The 18,602-nt window shown below is 44.2% G+C and overlaps 2 protein-coding genes across 2 annotated transcripts; one reads left to right on the top strand and one right to left on the bottom strand.

The window, feature by feature from the left end:
* Positions 1-12: 12 nt before the first annotated feature.
* Positions 13-11,870, bottom strand: LOC110156498 (zinc finger protein 184-like). Its single transcript, XM_020920697.2, has 10 exons — positions 11,580-11,870; positions 10,418-10,517; positions 10,198-10,292; positions 9,723-10,091; positions 8,873-9,232; positions 8,704-8,793; positions 8,497-8,577; positions 4,169-4,394; positions 2,679-3,100; positions 13-1,690 (listed from the first exon to the last, which is right to left on the bottom strand). Exons 1-10 carry the CDS (start codon positions 11,848-11,850, stop codon positions 528-530), a joined length of 3,177 nt encoding a protein of 1,058 aa, XP_020776356.2. The 5' UTR covers positions 11,851-11,870; the 3' UTR covers positions 13-527.
* Positions 11,871-12,509: 639 nt separating this feature from the next.
* Positions 12,510-18,420, top strand: LOC110156511 (inner centromere protein A-like). Its single transcript, XM_020920711.2, has 3 exons — positions 12,510-13,068; positions 13,477-13,524; positions 16,622-18,420. Exons 1-3 carry the CDS (start codon positions 12,759-12,761, stop codon positions 17,998-18,000), a joined length of 1,737 nt encoding a protein of 578 aa, XP_020776370.2. The 5' UTR covers positions 12,510-12,758; the 3' UTR covers positions 18,001-18,420.
* Positions 18,421-18,602: the final 182 nt, after the last annotated feature.

Here is an 18,602-nt window from a genome sequence, read left to right as displayed (position 1 = left end):
GTGTGCACAGAGCAGAGTCAAGTCTCACTTTATTTCTACAGCACATTTAAAGGTGTGAAACAATATTCCACCGTCAGTCCGTCTCCAAATCTGCTCTGTCCCACCTGCTGATGTCATTTAGTGGCAGTAGTATGTTAATGGACTAAAATGATCCAATGATTCTAATGAAGTTGTATAGAGTTTAAACATACCGTGCACTTCCTATATCACCACATGACATCACAAGGTGGAAGAGTGTTTTCTATTTTCATTATAGCAGAGATCAGAACACTGTGCAGCATGGGCCCTTTAAAACAAGTGAAACAGTGAAATGTCACTAAAACAAAAAGGTTCAAACACGAACATGCGTCATACACACTTACAGAAACCAGAGCTGGAGACAAAGCTTCAAACCATCAGAAATGAAACAAAAAACAAAACAACAACAACAACAACAAAAAACAAACACTGTATCAGAAGATGAATGTCCAAAAGGTTTATTGAGCCTGAGCCTGGTACAAAAACGGTTAATTTTCCAAACAAATGTTTCAATGCAGCCGCTCCACTGCCACCTTCAGGATGGTCTCTGCTGCCTGTTGGGTCTCCAAATCCTCTGCCCCGCCCTCTGTTCTAGCCCCTCCCTCTGCTCTAGCCCCTCCCTCTGCACTGGCTTCGCCCTCTGCCACAGTCCTTCCTTTAGCCACTCCCCCTGTCCCTGCCCCTCCCCCCACGTGCATAGCCCGGCCCATGTGCCGGTGCAGTCCGGCGTCGGTCATGAACACCTTGTGGCAGGTTGGGCAGGGGTGGTCCCCAGCGCCATGTGCTGCCCTCATGTGGTCGTTGCGTTGCTGGAGGCTCTTGTACTTTTTGGGGCAGCTGAGGCAGGAAAATGGCCGCTCCTTTGAGTGGACGAAGGAGTGCGTCTTCAGGCTGGACTTCTTGGAGAAGCGAGCTGTGCACATGTCACAGGAAAACTGCTTCAGTCCAGAGTGGATGAGCATATGTTTGTCCAGAGTCACCTTCACCCGGAACGCTTTGGGACAGACTGAACAGCAGAAAGGTCGCTCGTCTGTGTGCAGCATCATGTGTGTGGACAAAGACACTTTATCCTTGAATTTGAGACCACACTGAGAACAGCTGAAAGGTCTGTCCTGAGTGTGGACGCGCATGTGTTTCTCCAGGTTTTGTTTAACGTAGAAGACTTTACCACACTCGGTGCACAGATACTGTGCTCCCAGATACACGATGGACAAGTCACTTCGCTCAGAGCTTTGCTCTGAACCCTCTGCCTCTTTTTTGTGAGACTCCAAATGTTCCTCTGCTGTTTTCATGGATTCGAACAACTGCAGGCACACTGAGCACCTGTAAGGTCTGTCCTTTGCGTGTCTTTTTGAGTGGAACTGTAGCTTGGACTTTGACGCAAACTTTCGTCCACATTCCTTGCACTCAAAGGTCTTCCCCGTGTGGAGCGCCTCCATGTGGGCGTTCAGGGCGTCTCTCTTCCAGAAGGTCTTAGTACACACCGAACAGCTGAAAGGTTTCTCTGCTGTGTGCCTCTTGGTGTGCACAGCGAGCGTGGTCCTGGTGCGGTAGCGTTTGTGGCACATGGTGCATTGGTGTGGCCGCTCTCCAGTGTGCAGCGTCATGTGCTCCTCCAGGCGGCGCTGTCGAGGAAACGCCTTTCCACAGACGACACAGGGAAACCGCATCTCTGAAACACACACGTAACAGACTTACTCATGAGACGTTCCATGTCATTTACATAATCTTAATGGACCAGAAATCCGATTGTGTGTGCGCGTGTGTGTGCGTGAACAAGGCAACTGAGTAGGCCTGTCACTAGAACTAATTTTGAACCACGATATATTGCTGCACAAATATAGTGCGATAAACAATAATATTTACACTACTTTATGCCACTGACACAAAGCAGGAGAATCATTTTACTGTTCCGTATTCTGAAATTTTACAGTAGAATTAAAAGGCCTAAGACGTAACAGCAGCTAAAGTGAATAAATCATTTGACTTCAGATTATTTCTCCTGACAGAGAAGACCCTGAACTTTGTGTCAGTTTTTGTTTCATGTGAATAGGGCAGGGAAGTACAGAGATATAAACCATAACATTTCTGCACAAACTTAAACAAACTATGGACTATTTTTTTGCATCGAGATGTTTTAATAATAAGATTCTGTTCAAAGTTCACATTTTAACTCTGTCTGACAAACGAATACAAGAATTGCATTTCAGATTTTTGTTAGTACAGATCTAAACTACCGGGTTATAGGGCTGTAGTCCTTTAGTTCATGAATCAGTCAATTAATTTGTCAATTAATCATGTGATCTTGATGATCAGGATTTCTAGGGGACAGCAGCAGGAAGGGGAAAAGTAAGTGAGATGAACAATTTTCCTCTGTAAAAAAGCAGTTTAAACTCATGATTCACACATTGAATCTGTCTTTATCTAAATATTCTGTTTCCTAGTCCTTTTTTCTGCATAAACAGTAGTTTTGCAGGAGCTCCCTCTGCAGGTGGAGTCTTGTGAGTGCACTTTGGGCCAGATACACAGATAGAGAATAGTTTTGAGCTTTTGTCACACCTCCTTTTTAATCAACCACAAATTTCTTTAGTGGACTACAGGCCTCCGGGTTTAGCAGTTTTTCTGAAGAAATTATAGTGCTTCAAAAATGAGATACTGACCTCCTTCCTGTGGCTGTACCACGTTGTTTCTCTCCCCAGCGCGTCCCTCCTCCTGATGTTCCTCCTCCGCTTCTTTCAGCTGTTCTCGATGCTTGAGCTGATGGACCTCCAGCAGCTTCACACTCCTGAACATTCTGCCGCAGATGCTGCACTGGGGCCCTGTGTGGACCTTCAGATGAGTGGTCATACTCTTCTTCAGACGGAAGCGCTTGTCACAGAATGAACAACTGAAAGGTTTCTCCCCCGTGTGGATCCTCATGTGTCCGGCCAGCTCTGTCTTGCCTTTGGTCAGTTTTTCACAGACTTTGCAGCGGTAGCGTTCGATGGCATGTTTCTTCATGTGGGTCAGATAGCTGTCAATGGTCAGGTACTGGTTTTCACACACGGGGCAGTTCAGAGCCACCAGTTTCTTCTCACTAGGCCTGTCACATAACACACATTTTTATACAGTATTTTACACCTTCAAGACTCAAGGTGCTTTACATCAAGGAAACACACACACAAACACGTGCACACAAACACACACACACGCACACAAACACACACATGCACACACACACGCATGTGTACGCAAACACTGGGGGCGAGGTGGGTCTTATCCAAGGACACGACAACAGCATTCACCTGTGAGAGCTGGAATTGCACAGCCACTGGTGGACAAACACTAAGTTAATAAAGCAAAGGGAGAAATAAAATTTGTCAACTGGTCAGAAGTTTATTTGGTTGAATATATTTGCAGCATCTAAGCTGTTTCTTCAGTTCTGGTCAGACGCTGGTGGACACTGTCAGTTTCTGTTAGTTAGCTAGGCCTGTTGAATTTGCACTGAGAGTGGGGTCATATTTGCAGAATCATTCAGGGCCATAAGGGGAGCTTTCACACCTCTGGGCCTGACCTGGTAACACTATTGTATTCTTTGTTGGTTCTGATTTAGGTTTGAGGATGAAATTTTATTTCTCCCTTTACCATGGATTCTACCTGGACATTTATTTATTGATTGATTTATAGATTGATTGAGACAGGGACAGTGCACAATTTACATGAATCTTAACAGGAGAGATGTTTGTACATCAGGTTGTAGCTCCAGTGTTAATTTCCACCTGTCATCTCTGGATTGACTGTATTTAAACTGACCTTAGCTAACTGGTTTTCCTGGACACCTGTAGCATGTTTTGGGTGGGGTCTTTGGGAAACTGAGGGATTTTACACATACACACATACATACAGGGTTTTGTGAGTTAAACATGTGTGAATGAAACAAAACACAACTCCAGGTCTGTTTGTGATGAGGAAACATTAGAACGTACAAGTAGATCAGATAAAAGCTTCATATTAGTCAACTTTCTACAACTGTCATCATAGAACAAAAAACTAATCCAAAATGTTCCCACTAGTGTGAAGAAGAAGTAACACAACAAATCCTGACTTTTGACCCACTGTTCTAACTCTCATATCCCAAACCGTCGATATGTTCATTGTTGTGAAGGCCAACCTCTCGCAGCTGCTGCTGCTGCTGCTGCTGCTGCTGCTGCTGGGTTTCAGCTCTGTGGCGTTCCCGTTTTTCTCCATGGAAACTTTGGGCTTCGGAGCGGCGGCTTTGGGTGCAGTGCCGGCTGTGTCCTTTACGGGGGCCTCATCCTCGTCCTCGTCCTGGCTGGAGTCTGAGGAGCTGGGGGCAGAGGTCGCAGACTGAGCGTAAGTGTGGTCCGCCTCAACAACTGCAAGACACACAGAAAACAGTCTACACTTACATGCACAAAATCTGATCACTAGAATAGTCAGATTATACATTTATATAATTATGTCTTATTTGACACCTGTCTCTTGCTCTTTTTTGCTTCTTATTTAGAATTTATTATTAACATTTATATTTTTGCTCTTTGTTATTCTATTATATTGTGATGTGTGAGCTGCTGTGTTCAAATCATTTCCCTTGTGGTTCAATTAAGTTTGTCTAAGTCTAATTACCCATAATGAGATTCGATTTTTGTGTGTGTTTTGCAAGAGAAATCCGATCATCAAAAAAAATCCCAGTGACACGTGTTAGTCACTACGTTCACATGCACCAGAAATCTGAGTGCACCAAACCACTGTTTCCCAAAGACTGAATTTTTCCAGTTATTTATTGCAATTCAAGTCTCTCAAGTCCAATGAAGAGTTTGAAATGAGTCACTGAACAGACAGAGATTAAAAAAAGATAAAAGAACAAAACACAAGTCCAAGCTCTGCCAAAACTACCTCAGGAAAAAAGAACAAGATGGTGATCTTGAAAACCTGGAGTGTCCAGTACAGTGTCCAGACTTAAACTCCATGGAGCTGGTTCGGGATGAACTGGACAGAAGAGTGAAACAACCTACAAGTGCCACACATTTATGGAACTTCTGCAGCAGACTTGGAACAATATTTGATTTCTATTGTAAAAAGAACGAGCCATGAGTGTGTTCAGCTGTTCTATCTGCAAAAGTGGACACACACATCAAAAGTTTAGAATATGTTTTGGTTAAACAGGAAACAGTAAAAAAATTGAAAAAGTGTGGTGTTCTAAAACTTTTGACCGTTGGTGTACAGTTGCACATAAGATTTCCTGTGCGCACAGAAACAGACTGAAGCTGCTCCTGATCTGCTGCTGCGTCTCCTCCTGCACCCGACTGGAACACGCTTTAAAAACACACACAGGCCCACCGCTCTCATTACAAATGTTGAAATGTTAAGGCATGTTTTATATCATTTCTAATCTTTTTGTAATTATTTTATTGCCTATTATGTTCCAGTATTGCTGGTTCAGTTGAAAGTTGAAAAGAAAAAGAAATGTTCTACATTTAATGTCCAAACAGACTACTTCTGGATCATTTTACTGCTGCTTCAATGACTGTTTTTCATTGTTTCAAACTTAATTAGTAATAATAATAATAAAGTAATACTAATTGTCCAGATACACGATCACTCAGTCAATAATAAAATTAGGGGTGTCAAATTATCGCGTTAATTGCGATTAATTAATTACAGTCATATTTAGCGCGTTATGTTTTTTAATCGCGTTAATCTCATTTTTAATCTCTAACTTTACTGTTTCTGTATGCGAGTTGCTTTATTATAAAATCTGTTTTATGTGTTGTTGGGACAACAACACACACACACACACACACAAAAAACACATTAATTATTTTTTTATTTCGGTAATTCCACTCAATGCCGGAAACCCACAACAAAACGCGCGCAGTAAGAGCGATGCAAACGTCATGTTCACGTTGGCGGCGTCAGTCGCACAATGGACGAGGTGGAAGAGCCAGTAGAACAGAGGCAGCAGTGCACAGGTAAAAACACATTCGTGTCTTGGAAATTATTCTCCCGATGTGAAATATAAAAGAAAATAACAAATATAAAATCGCCTTCAACTTAAATGTCACTGGTGAAAACAACCTGCATAGACTCATGATGTCTGCACTACTGTCCTATAGTGACCTGCCACATGAGGGGACACGCACACAAACACACACAAATACACACAAACACAAACACACACCTTCATCATCGTCATTAACCTGAGAACACGCGGACCACGTTTCTTTCCGTAGACACTGCGCGGACACCGACGTGCTCCCGTGCGCCGCGTACATTTTCTCGCGTACGCTGCGTAAACCGCGCTTCCTCCTGTGCGCCTCTAAACCAGAACTAACACCAAGACTAAAACCGGGACTAACCCAGTCCAGGACTAAACCAGGACTAAACCAGGACTAAACCAGGACTAAAACAAGGACTAAAACCAGTGATCTCATATATAAAGCATTTCTCTATCAATAATATTTTTAATATGGTTAAGGAAAGACTGGACTTTTTATTGTCTTTAAGTAGACAAAAGTTATTATGTTCAGATTTCCTAGTCTTTGCTACTTTACAGCAAACAGTTTCTTATTCATGGAGACTTGGGCTCAACAGTCAATTTGGAGAGATTTGTTAAACAATAAAGGACTTTATAAAGTCACTTTTTTTGTTCTATATCAGTCTTTTGATCTGCCACAATAATGTAATAATGAATTTAAATGAAAATACCTCAACTTGAAGGCTTTTTTCAGCATTTTTTAGGTGAGATTAAAAAGAGATTAATTAGATTAATTAATTACAGATCATAATTAATTAATCTCTCAATTTTTTTAATGGCATGACAGCACTAAATAAAATATAATTCATGTTTACTAATGCTCAAATCCACCTTGATTTTGTGATTTATGAACAATGTCTGTGGACTTTGGGTTGCGAAGGTTTGTGACTTTTCAAATGTGAATCCCCAGATAAAAAGTTTGGGAAACACTGCACTAAACCAAACTCAAACTGTTTTTGAACCAAAACCTGTCAGACTCCACAGTCTAAAGCAGGTCAAAGGTCAAAGAACCAAATGGGTGCAAATCAGAGACTGTATAAAGAGTGTTGTGAGGGATTGTGATGTCACCCACACATTTCAGCTCCAGTCAAATGAAGCTCCAGTCAAATGAAGCGCATTGAGGCCGGCAGTTATAAGGGTGAATTTGGAGCAAAGTTCCATATTATGATTAGCAATAGATTTATTGACAACACAGCGACATAAAAAAACAGGATTATGTAGAGCAACATTTTAAGAGAAAAAGGACGAGCCTGACAGCAACAGGTACAGAGAGAGGCCACGCTTTTTCCATACAAAGTGAACTGGAGCCAGAGTTGAAGGAGCCAGAAGAGGAAATAGCAGCTCAAATCTTACCATATTACATAAAAAATAGCAGAAAGCTCCCCACTACTGCAACAAAAACGTACAAATATATTGTTACAAGTTAAATATTAAGTAGATATAATTGTTATTGTGACAGGTCTAACAAAGAAGCTAAAAACTTCTGTGAAACTAGAGCATATACTCAAGTGGATCTTTACAGGGCCTATTACACTATTCTCTGATCTGTATTATACAGTTGTTTCCTCCTCATCTGGAGTTGTGTTTTGTTTCATTCACACAGGCTGAACACAAAAACCCTGCAGATAAAGGCTGGAAGTTCTTCTCACATGTGGTAATACAGGAAGTGCTCCACTGTGTTTTAAACTCCTTCACTAGAATCATTTGGATCATTTGAGCCCTGGATTTGCTGATCTTTACAGAGCTAAAGGTACCCTAACTACTGCTTCATGACATCACAAGGTGGAACAGAGCAGTTTAACATTTGGGGATGTAGACAGGCTAATAATAAAGTGTTACTCAAATATAGGTGAATGAAACAAAACACAAGTCCAGGTGTGTTTTTGAGGAGGGAGCAGCATTAGAACGTGGCTGAATGCTCTCGAGAGTCCGTCTGTGCTGGATGGGACTGTTAAATCATGTCTACATTATTAGCCTCAAACTTGTTAGTGCAGTTTGTAAGCCGCCTGTCACCGGTGCATCTGTGGAGTCTGTCTCATGTCTCTCCCACCACCAACACACACACCACATTCATACTACACAAGGTGGATAAAGTGTTTTGCTTGGCAGAACTTTGGGTTGGTGAATGCGCTAACCTCTGAGTCACTGACTTCCACCAGAACTTTGCCTCTATGTGGCTTTTAAAACTGTCTGTTACTGTTAACATGTGTATTGTATGTGTATTGTCCCTGTTCAAATAAACTAATAAAAATATGTTTTAAAAAAGTGTGTGTCAAATGCCTCCCCATGTATCAGATGTCCTCCCTGTGTCTCTCTGGGTTCTTATTTTGCCTAAAAGCTGCTAACCCTGTAGCTTAAAGCTCTACATACATGTTCTGTTTAAGAGATTTCCATCTCTCAGATGTGAATGCTCTTGATCTAAAACAGACATGTGTTAGTACCTGCTGGGGGGACGGGCTTCGGTGGATTGTAGATCAGAAGAATCATCATTTGGGCCACGGTTGTCTCCGCCCCTAACGCCGCTATAACGAGAAACCGAAGTTTTAAACAGATAGGTGACACTTTGATCTGCCCAGGTGTGATTCTGTTTCTGCTCAAATGTTTCTATTTTCAATTGTAAAAGTCTATGACTCATTATATTTGCAAACCAAGAGCCTTGCTGAGTCCAGCTGCCAGGAGCTGTCCAGCCCCCACAGAGAGCACACTTTGTGCTTTGGTCGGGTTCTGAGGAGTCTTTTCTGAAACACAAAACCGTCAAGAATGAGACTCAGCATCAGAAGATGATTCTAGGAAAAATGTAAAAATAGAGCACAGAACTTTGTGGCTGTCCTTTGTTCAATAGGAATCCACGGCCAAGAGTGTGCGGGTGTCCAGCTCCGGCTCCCTGCGGGTGTCCAGCTCCGGCTCCCTGCGGGTGTCCAGCTCCGGCTCCCTGCGGGTGTCCAGCTCCGGCTCCCTGCGGGTGTCCAGCTCCGGCTCCCTGCGGGTGTCCAGCTCCGGCTCCCTGCGGGTGTCCAGCTCCGGCTCCCTGCAGGACTCTGGTGCCCGGTGGAAGGACAGTCCCCTGAACATTTACAATTCTCCCGTTTGAGTCCACCAAAACCCAGGGGCCCTGCAGGTGTCCAGCTCCCACAGAGGGCACACTTTGTGCTTTGGTCGGGTTCTGAGGAGTCTTCTCTGAAACACAAAACACTTTATACTTAAGCTTAGACACAAATGTCACAAATGTGTCCATAGGCCTGACCACAGCCCTCGTCTGGCTCATGCCCCTTGCACACTGTGAATATCCTTATTCTGCCCCGCCCACTTTTGTCCCAAAATGCTCCTCCCTTTTTTGTGGTGGCACTTCCAGTGAACCGGGGATCCTCTTCATGTCAATGGAGAATTTGGGAAAAGTTTTGCATTTTAAATATGACAAAGTCGGTCCATTTGTGTAAAATGTCACACTGCTCTGGGGGGCTTTAAAACGGCTTTATAGTCCCTATTGAACTTATCTGCTGTAAAGATCAGCAGCGCTATATAAAATAACACAAACTGAATGATGATGGCGGCGTCCACGGTAACTTCTGGAATAAGGTGAATACGACAACCGCTCTGTAGTGTGTGCAAGTCAGCATAAGATCAAATTAATACAAGAAATGTAGACATATTGTTATAAAAATCTTACTTGAATAACTGTGGCATCTGGCTCCCTGCGTCTGCGCGGCTCCCTGCGTCTGCGCGGCTCCCTGCGTCTGCGCGGCTCCCTGCGTCTGCGCGGCTCCCTGCGTCTGCGCGGCTCCCTGCGTCTGCGCGGCTCCCTGCGTCTGCGCGGCTCCCTGCGTCTGCGCGGCTCCCTGCAGGATACTGGTGCCCAGTGGGATAATAGTCCCCTGGACATTTAGAATCCTTCCGCTGGAATCCACTAAGACAGTCCCGGATGGGAACACTCTGTCTGGGAAGGGAACATGGCCCTGGTTGTCTACAGCACCTTGCAGCTGTTCAGCCTCGTCAGAGGGCACAGTTTGTGGTTTGGTCGGGTTCTGAGCAGTCTTCTCTGAAACAGAAAACACTTAAAGGTGTGAAGTTATGCCCAACAGTTACTCTATTAAGTCAGATTGCTATTGTACATGACCTGACTAAAATCATAGTTTCAATCTCACTTGAATGAGTGTGCAGCCGCAGGTGTTCAGCGGGGCTGGGCAGAGGATGAAATGGATACCCTGGCACCTCGCACTGCTTCCCCAGACGATTGAACCTTCAGAAAAAAAAACACATCACCTTATTTACTCCCTAGTCTTGTCCTGGTCTAGTCCTAGTCTAGTCCTGGTTAAGATCCTGCTCTAGTCCTGGTTCAAGTCCCGGTTCAAGTCCCAGTGTCACCTCTGCACACGCTCAGTGATGCGTGAGTATTCGTGCTTTTTGTTGAAGCTGAAGATGGAAGGCACGTAGTCCGGGTGCCGAGGGTCCCGAGAAAACTTCCCTGAAAAAACAGAAAAAAACCCACTTCACTTCAGACTGGTCTGAATTCTCACATGGCACGGGTCACGTCAGTCAGAATCACTTGATTTGTCCAGAGGGGCAGTTGAAACACATTGAGCAGTAAAATTCAATCATAACCATAGACTGTATAAATGGACATGTTCATCGCTCTAGCCACTGATTTCCAAACAGGAAGTAACAGGAAGTGAGAATGGGCGTGATTCAGCTCCATCAACTCCAATTCACTTTTTTATTGAAAAAGCCTCTCTCTGGAGCTGCTGCTGTCAGGCTCCTCATTCTGACCTTCAAATGTTGGTGTTAATACACTCTACATGATTCTGGGGTTTTTACTCTTTCTCCCAAAATGAAATTATGATTTATCTGATGGTCACTCTCTATACCCCAGCACCTGCACCAATCCTGAGTCAGTGCTAGTGCAGCCTCTGCAGCTCAGGGAGAATTCTGGAAGTTGTGAGCTTCACATGAGGCCTGTCCATAAACTGAGAATGAGACACACTTGGATGTGTCTCTATCTGCAGGTGAAGATTCTGGAGACACAGGCTCAGATGTGATTGTAGTAACTTTTAAAAACCGTAAGAGGAGGACACGGCTCCTATAACTGCAACAGGGCGACCGTAATGACGTTAACAACAAACATGGCGGATTCCCCCTGGTTAAAAACTCCTTTATGCTGCACAACAGACAGAAGCGCAGAGGATCCGCTACAGCGCGTCTCTGGAATCAGATTTCACAATGATGATGATGATGATGATGATGATGATGATGATGATGATGATGATGATGATGATGATGATGATGATGATGATAGTAATAGTGATAGTAATAGTGATAGTAATAGTGATAGTAATAGTGATAGTAATAGTAATTATTCTTATGCTTCCACGGTCCGGAGCGTTTCAAAAGCCGCGTCGCGGTCATGGTCTGTCGGGGGACTGAGGAGGACGCAGATGAGACGCAGGCAAACGCAGATGAGACGCAGGCACACGCAGATAAGACGCAGGCAGACGCAGGCGCACGCGGAGGGGACGCAGACTGCACGTACCTGTGATGAAGTGCGCGCTGCAGACCCTGCGGTTGGGCCCCGGGTTGGTCTTGAGAAGGTCCCAGCGCCGCGCCGCTTTGATCCAGAGGGTGCGCTGCGTGGGGTCGGAGGGGAAGCGGTAGAAGTGGAGCGGGTGGAGCGTCCCCGTGGCGACGCCGCGCCGGTCGCTCCGGTTTGTACAGAAGTTAACGCAGCACGACATTTTAGAGATGAAGAAGTCTCCACTTTTTAGCCCGCGCCACAGTCCGCCATTACACCAACATCTACGCATGCGCCATGGCCCGCGCGGTTAAAAGCCGCAGAAGAACGCCACCGTGTGTCAGGAGCAGGTGTTACACACTCAGTTTGTCAACGGCATAAAAAGCAGCAGTGATCCAAGACTACAGGAACACGCGACACCCGCAGTTGTTCTTTTCTGATTGATTCATGTGCGTATTGTTTGAACAAACAGCTGACGCTACTTTTTAAACCTCTAAAATACATGGGATTCTTAAGATGTTTAGATAACATCACCTTTATTTGTCGGAAATTCCAATTTACGAATAATACACAAAAATCAAAACAAATGTATTTATTTAAAAGGGAAGCCCCTTAAGATGTAACATCTCAACACAATAATAAAACACTTGACTTGAATTAGAACATGAACTTCAATCCAAGTCAACACTTTTCAAGTACAATAAAGTATAAAATATAAGGCCACAGCAGTAAGAGTGACTCTTTCATGCTGCTGCAGTGGTTTATGTGCACTCAGAATTCTACTTTGTGAACATAAATCTAATCATATATATTATGTCCCTTTGTGTAGTGAAAAAACCTTAGAACTGTAATAACTGTAAATGTTTTTATTATAAATCCATGAAAACTGTGACAGAAACTGTGTTTTAATCTGAAGGGTAGCCGGAAGTGAGCGCGGAAGTGGAGGCGAAATACACACACTTTTCAAAATGGCACCCTAAATACTCTACTAACTTCAACAAAAACATCAGAATACTCAAGCTTTTAGACTTGGACCCAGTGAATTTGATAATGTATGGGTCTGTGGCAGCCTCAAGGAAGAGACCCAGCGTTACACCAGACCAAAAGCAGGACTAAAGCAGGACTACAGCAGGTCTTGTGTATGAGTCTCATTTCTTGGATCTGTCTCGTGTTTTTGTGTCAGACTGAGCAGATCTGGACATGGCGAGTCCCGGACCGCTGGCGCCTCCTCAGGTCGTTTTATGGGAGGCATTCCTCGGCCTGGAGTCTCAGGGGGAGCCGCTGGAGCCCCAGGGGGAGCCGCTGGAGCCTCACGGGGAGCCGCTGGAGCCTCACGGGGAGCCGCTGGAGGAGCTGCGGAGCATCGTGAGCGCTCGGTTAGCTGCGGCCGTGGAGGACATTCTGCTCGCGGTGGAGAAGACTGTGGCGAGGTACCGACACGAGTTTGACCGGCAGAAGATGCAGCGGGCCGGCGTGGAGGTGAAGGAGGAGCCGCCGGGAGCATCCGGAGGTCAGAGACAAATACAGGGAGGGCATCTGACACATTGGGCTACAGGAGGATGGGAGGGCATCTGACACACTGGGCTACAGGAGGATGGAAGGGCATCTGACACACTGGGCTACAGGAGGATGGGAGGGCATCTGACACACTGGGCTACAGGAGGATGGGAGGGCATCTGACACACTGGGCTACAGGAGGATGGGAGGGCATCTGACACACTGGGCTACAGGAGGATGGGAGGGCATCTGACACACTGGGCTACAGGAGGATGGGAGGGCATCTGACACACTGGGCTACAGGAGGATGGGAGGGCATCTGACACACTGGGCTACAGGAGGATGGGAGGGCATCTGACACACTGGGCTACAGGAGGATGGGCAGGGCATCTGACATGTTCTAACACTGGTGTTGCTGCAGGTGTTGCAGATCAACCTTTGAAGCTGGAGCAGATTCAGATCACTGAAGGTAAAACTTTATTCTTTATTAAAGCTGCACCATGTAACATTTTTGTGAGAGGTCGTCTTGCCTGCAATGTTCCACAGTGCGGCATTAAACTAATTAAACATGCTTTTATTCTATCACTGCTCTTTAAAAACCTACATTCTTTCTGTGAGTGGGCTCGCCTCTCCACACACTTAACTTGTAACGTTGCCTCTTCTGCTTATGTTTGAGGAGTTAGCTATGTGTAATGCTGTGCTGCAGAACATTCCAGGGCAGGCCGTATCGTCTCCAAGGAGACAAGCAGGTGGTGGGTCCACCCAGACAAAATTTACACTTAATCGAAACGTGTTCAAATGAGTTGTAGTTGTAGGGAGTATTCAATCCACTGTATTTCTATAGCACATTTCATAAACAACTCAGTTTGCAAAGTGCTGCACAATAGAAATAAAACATGTCCAATAGAAATATAAAAGTCTACTTAACTCCACTCGTCCTCGACAATAAAAGGAGTTTTATCTGTGAACAGGGTTAGAGACATTTTTAGGCTTACATTTTTATTTCCTGATTACCAAGCACCAAGCTCCAAGCATGCTCTAAACCACTGTTTCCCAAACTTTTTTCTGGGGACCCATATTTTAAAAGTTTCAAACCTTCACAATCCAAATCATTAGACATTATTCATAAATCACAAAATCAAGGTGGATTTGAGCATTATTGAACATTATTGAGGATATTTTATTGTTGACTGAGTGACCGTGTCTAAACAATTAGTTTTACTAAAATTTTAAAGAAGGAAAAACAGTCACTGAAGCAGCAATAAAAGGATCCAGAAGTCCTCTGTTTGGACTTTAAATGTAGAACATTTCTTTTTCTTTTCAAGTTTCAATTGCACCAGCAATACTGGAACAAATAAACAATAAAAGAATTACAAAATATTAGAAATGATACAAAACATGTCTTAAACTTTGTAATGAGAGAGGTGTTTGTTTTTATAGCATGTTAGTCCAGGTGCAGGAGGAGACGCAGCAGCAGATCAGGAGCAGCATTCAGTCTGTTTCTGTGTTTTGTTTTCATTTTTGTGAGCACAGAAAATCCCAGTTCACACAAATATGTAGTAGTGAAAGGAATAAGCCGAGAAACACTGATCCTACTGAGTACAGGAGATTCTGATGAAATGCTTATCTAGAATGATGAGAAGGTCACAGACGACCCCAAAACAATCTCTTGCGACCCACCCAATTTTTGGGAAACAGTGTTGTACAGTCCCTGACAAAAGTCTTGTTGCTTATCCATTTTGTAGAAACAAAAGCTTATAACCTGACTTTAAATTAATCGATTGGTTTTAGAAATGTCTCATATGAAAGCTAAAACCCTCCCAAATGATGCTCAATATACTAAAATAAATTTGCTTCACTGAAGAAAGATTGATCATTTAATGAACACAGAAAGGTCAGATTTTGGCAAGACAAAAGTTTTGTCGCCTACAGAAAATTGAACAAGTAATTTACTTTAAATACAAAAATATATTGCAATAACGTCAGTGAATTAAGTAGTGGTGCTGTGAGATCCATATTTAATATCTTGTATGACGTCCATGAGCTTGAAGGACGCATCCACGCGGGTCGACAATGATTCATACAATTTGTTGATGAAGTCATCAGGAATAGCAAAGAAATCAGTCTTACATGCCTCCCAGAGTTCATCAAGAGTCTTTGGTTTTGCCTTCCATGCTTCCTCTTTCATTCTACCCCAGACATGCTCAATGATGTTCATGTCTGGTGACTGGGCTGGCCAGTCCTGCAGCACCTTGATCTTCTTCGCCTTGAGAAACTTTGATGTAGAGATAGAAGTATGCGATGGAGCACCATCCTGCTGCAAAATTTGACCCCTTTTATGGTTGGGAATGTAAGAGGAGCTAATACTTCTTGATATTTTAGGTTATTGATATTGCCTTCCACCCTGCAAATGTCTCACACACCCCCATACTGGATGGAACCACAGACCAGGATTTTTCCACCACCAAACTTAACTGCTTTCTTAACTGTTTTCCTGCAATATTTGCGGCGGCTGTGATGTAATTCAACCGAGGATTCATCTGAGAAATCCACCTTCTGCCACTTTTCCAGTGTCCATCCTTTTATCAGGCTGTGGCCCTTGGCAAATGCCACACGGTTTTTTAATTGCCTTTTGTTTAGTGCTGGTTTCTGTGCACTGATTCGACCATGGAGGCCATTTTGAGACAGAATTCTACAAACTGTTGTGGTTGACACAGGGACTTGAGGTGACCAGGCCTGGTGGAGTCTGCTGCAGTGGAAAAGGGGCTGGCCTTGGATTTTTGAATCAACAAACGGTCCTCCCGAGCAGTTGTCTTGCGGGGTCTGCCGGACCTGGGCTTGTCAAAAACATCTCCAGTCATTTCAGATCTTTTTCTTATTCTTTGTACTTGACGCTGAGACACATTGAAGGTGTCACCACCTCAGCAGTGGATCTGGTCTTCAGCCTCTTGATAATTAATGCTTTGGTCTCAGGGTGGATCTTAGGCATGTTGTCAGAGGTCAAGTTGCAGTTGATGTGAAGGTCTGGTGTGCTGGGGTTCTTTTTATACACACCCACTAATTGATTGATCAGTAACTGATCACAGGTGAGGCTGTAATCTAGGATTGGGTGCATCATATGACAAGGCGACAAAACTTTTGTCTTGCCAAAATCTGACCTTTCTGTGTTCATTAAATGATCAATCTTTCTTCAGTGAAGCAAATTTATTTTAGTATATTGAGCATCATTTGGGAGGGTTTTAGCTTTCATATGAGACATTTCTAAAACCAATCGATTAATTTAAAGTCAGGTTATAAGCTTTTGTTTCTACAAAATGGATAAGCGACAAGACTTTTGTCAGGGACTGTAAATGGATCTATATTGTGATTTATTGTGGCCAAAGTCTAGCATAATGGTCCACAAGTGTCATAGAACTATGAACTATGAACTACAGAGAAGACATAAGTACTATAGGTGTGCTTAAAAGCCCCGCTGCGAGACATTTCATTACATTAGAACTGTTACAGAGAGTTTAGGAGGTCATATGAGGTTTAGTTTGTGTCTAATGGTTTGTCTGGTGTCACAGCCATGGGTCCGGTGAAGGAGGAGCAGATTCTGGTGAACATCAGCCACACATTTGTCAAAGAGGAACCCGGAACTTTTCCACTCAGCGCCCAGTTTCCCGGGGATGCCATTAAGGAAGAGACACAGGAGATCCAAGCATTCCCTCAGAGACACCACAAACTCGAGGAACCAGAGGAGGAATGGCACATTCTACTACGCTCCAAAACCCAACCGGACCAGAACCAGGACCCAGGTCTAAACCAGGATCTAAACCAGGACCAAGGTCTAAACCCAGATTTGGAGCAGGACTGTGAGGAGAGCATGGAGTGGAACTTTGAGGGACTATATCCTGGAGGCAGAAGTACAGAAGGAACGGAACATTCATCTGAAAAGGAACCAATTCCAAAACGAGGAACCGCGAGACCGGATCATTGTAACATTGCCACATTGAACCTGGACCCCAAGGTGCAACTAAACGGTGCAATGCTAAACCAACTACCACTAAATCATGCAACGCAAAACCAACAAAAAGCTGCGCCGTTGGATTCGGGGGACGAGGTAACAGAGAACTCCTCTGACTTTAGCGACTCTGAAACTGAACGCTCCAAATCTGTCAATGAAAGATCGTTCGTTATGACATCACAGCGTTGTGTTCCTGCATTTAAAGGAGAGAAGAAGGCGGAAAAGAGGAAGAAGCTTAATCGCAGAATGACAAAGAAGGGCGAAAAGGTGGTAGCTGTGAAGGAGAGCGGAGCTGATGCGAGCCACACCTCCGCCACATATAAAAGGATGGTTGATTGGCAGCAGAAGGTAACTCCACCCTGTCCAACACCGCCCGGCCAAACGACTCCCCGCGAGACCCTGCCTGGCCAAACAAAGCCCTGTGAGACCTCACCCTGCCCCGTCTGCGGGAAAAGCTTCACGACTAAAAGAAGTCTGAGCCGACACCTGAGAGCGCACGCGAACCAAAGCAGGAAAGAAGGGAAGAAAGAGAGGGAGGCGACGAGAGGAGGAGCAGACAAGAGCAGGAAAGCAGAGGAGAAAAAGAGAGGGAGTGAGATTGTGCAGAAGAGACAGGAAGAGGACAGAGAGAAAGGGAGGGAGAGAACGCAAGGGAGCAACAAGAAGAGAAAGAGACAAAAGACAAGAGGGGGAGTGGAGGAGAGCGAGAAGAAAGGGGGAGAGGGAGTGCAGAAGAGAGCAAAAGTGGAGGAGATGAGAGTGGAGGAGATGAGGGAGGAGAGAGCGAGGGGGGAGGAGAGAGCGAGGGAGGAGAGAGCGAGGGAGGAGAGAGCGAGGGAGGAGAGAGCGAGGGAGGAGAGGAGCAGACAGATGCAGAGGATGGAAACTGACAATGAAACAGACACAGACCAAACCAGGGACTCCTCAGATGAAAACTAAAACCTGCACAGCCCTGGTTTAGTCCTGGTTCACAAAAAATAGATCTACTAAAAACTTGAAATAAGATCCAAAACAAAGGACCTTATCCAGGTCTAAACCAGGACTAAAACGAGATTAAACAAGGGCTAACCAGGACGAATGAAAGCTACAGTTCCAGCTTGTTGATTTTTCTGATGTGTTTTGAGTCTCAGGTTTTATCTGGTTTTATGTATAAAGAAGATGACTTTTACAATTTTGCTCATTTCAGGAAGGACTGTTTTTTTTTTCTTTTTTTTTTGACCATTTTGAATCTGTGAAACATACTTACGAATGAAGTTCCTCATAACGTTCAGACTCCAGAGAAACCTTTCAGCTGTTCATACCAAACTCAGGAAACAGAAGTCTCATCTGTAAATGTTGTGAATAAAATGTATGAAATTATTTATATTTCAGCAAAATTATTTCAATCTATCATGCTTGTGTGTGCTTTGCTGTTATAATCAATGGATCCATGGATTGTTGTTATAATTTGGACAGTTTAAATCACACTATTCAGAGGGTCAATGAGAAAAACTTCTCTTAACACGGTAAAAAGCTCTGACATAACTTGCAGGGTTCCCACA

Source organism: Boleophthalmus pectinirostris, unplaced genomic scaffold, assembly GCF_026225935.1.
Source record: "Boleophthalmus pectinirostris isolate CB_2022bp ecotype Guang Dong unplaced genomic scaffold, ASM2622593v1 HiC_scaffold_21, whole genome shotgun sequence".
Taxonomy (NCBI): domain Eukaryota; kingdom Metazoa; phylum Chordata; class Actinopteri; order Gobiiformes; family Gobiidae; genus Boleophthalmus; species Boleophthalmus pectinirostris.
This window is presented reverse-complemented; position numbering and strand designations above follow the sequence as displayed.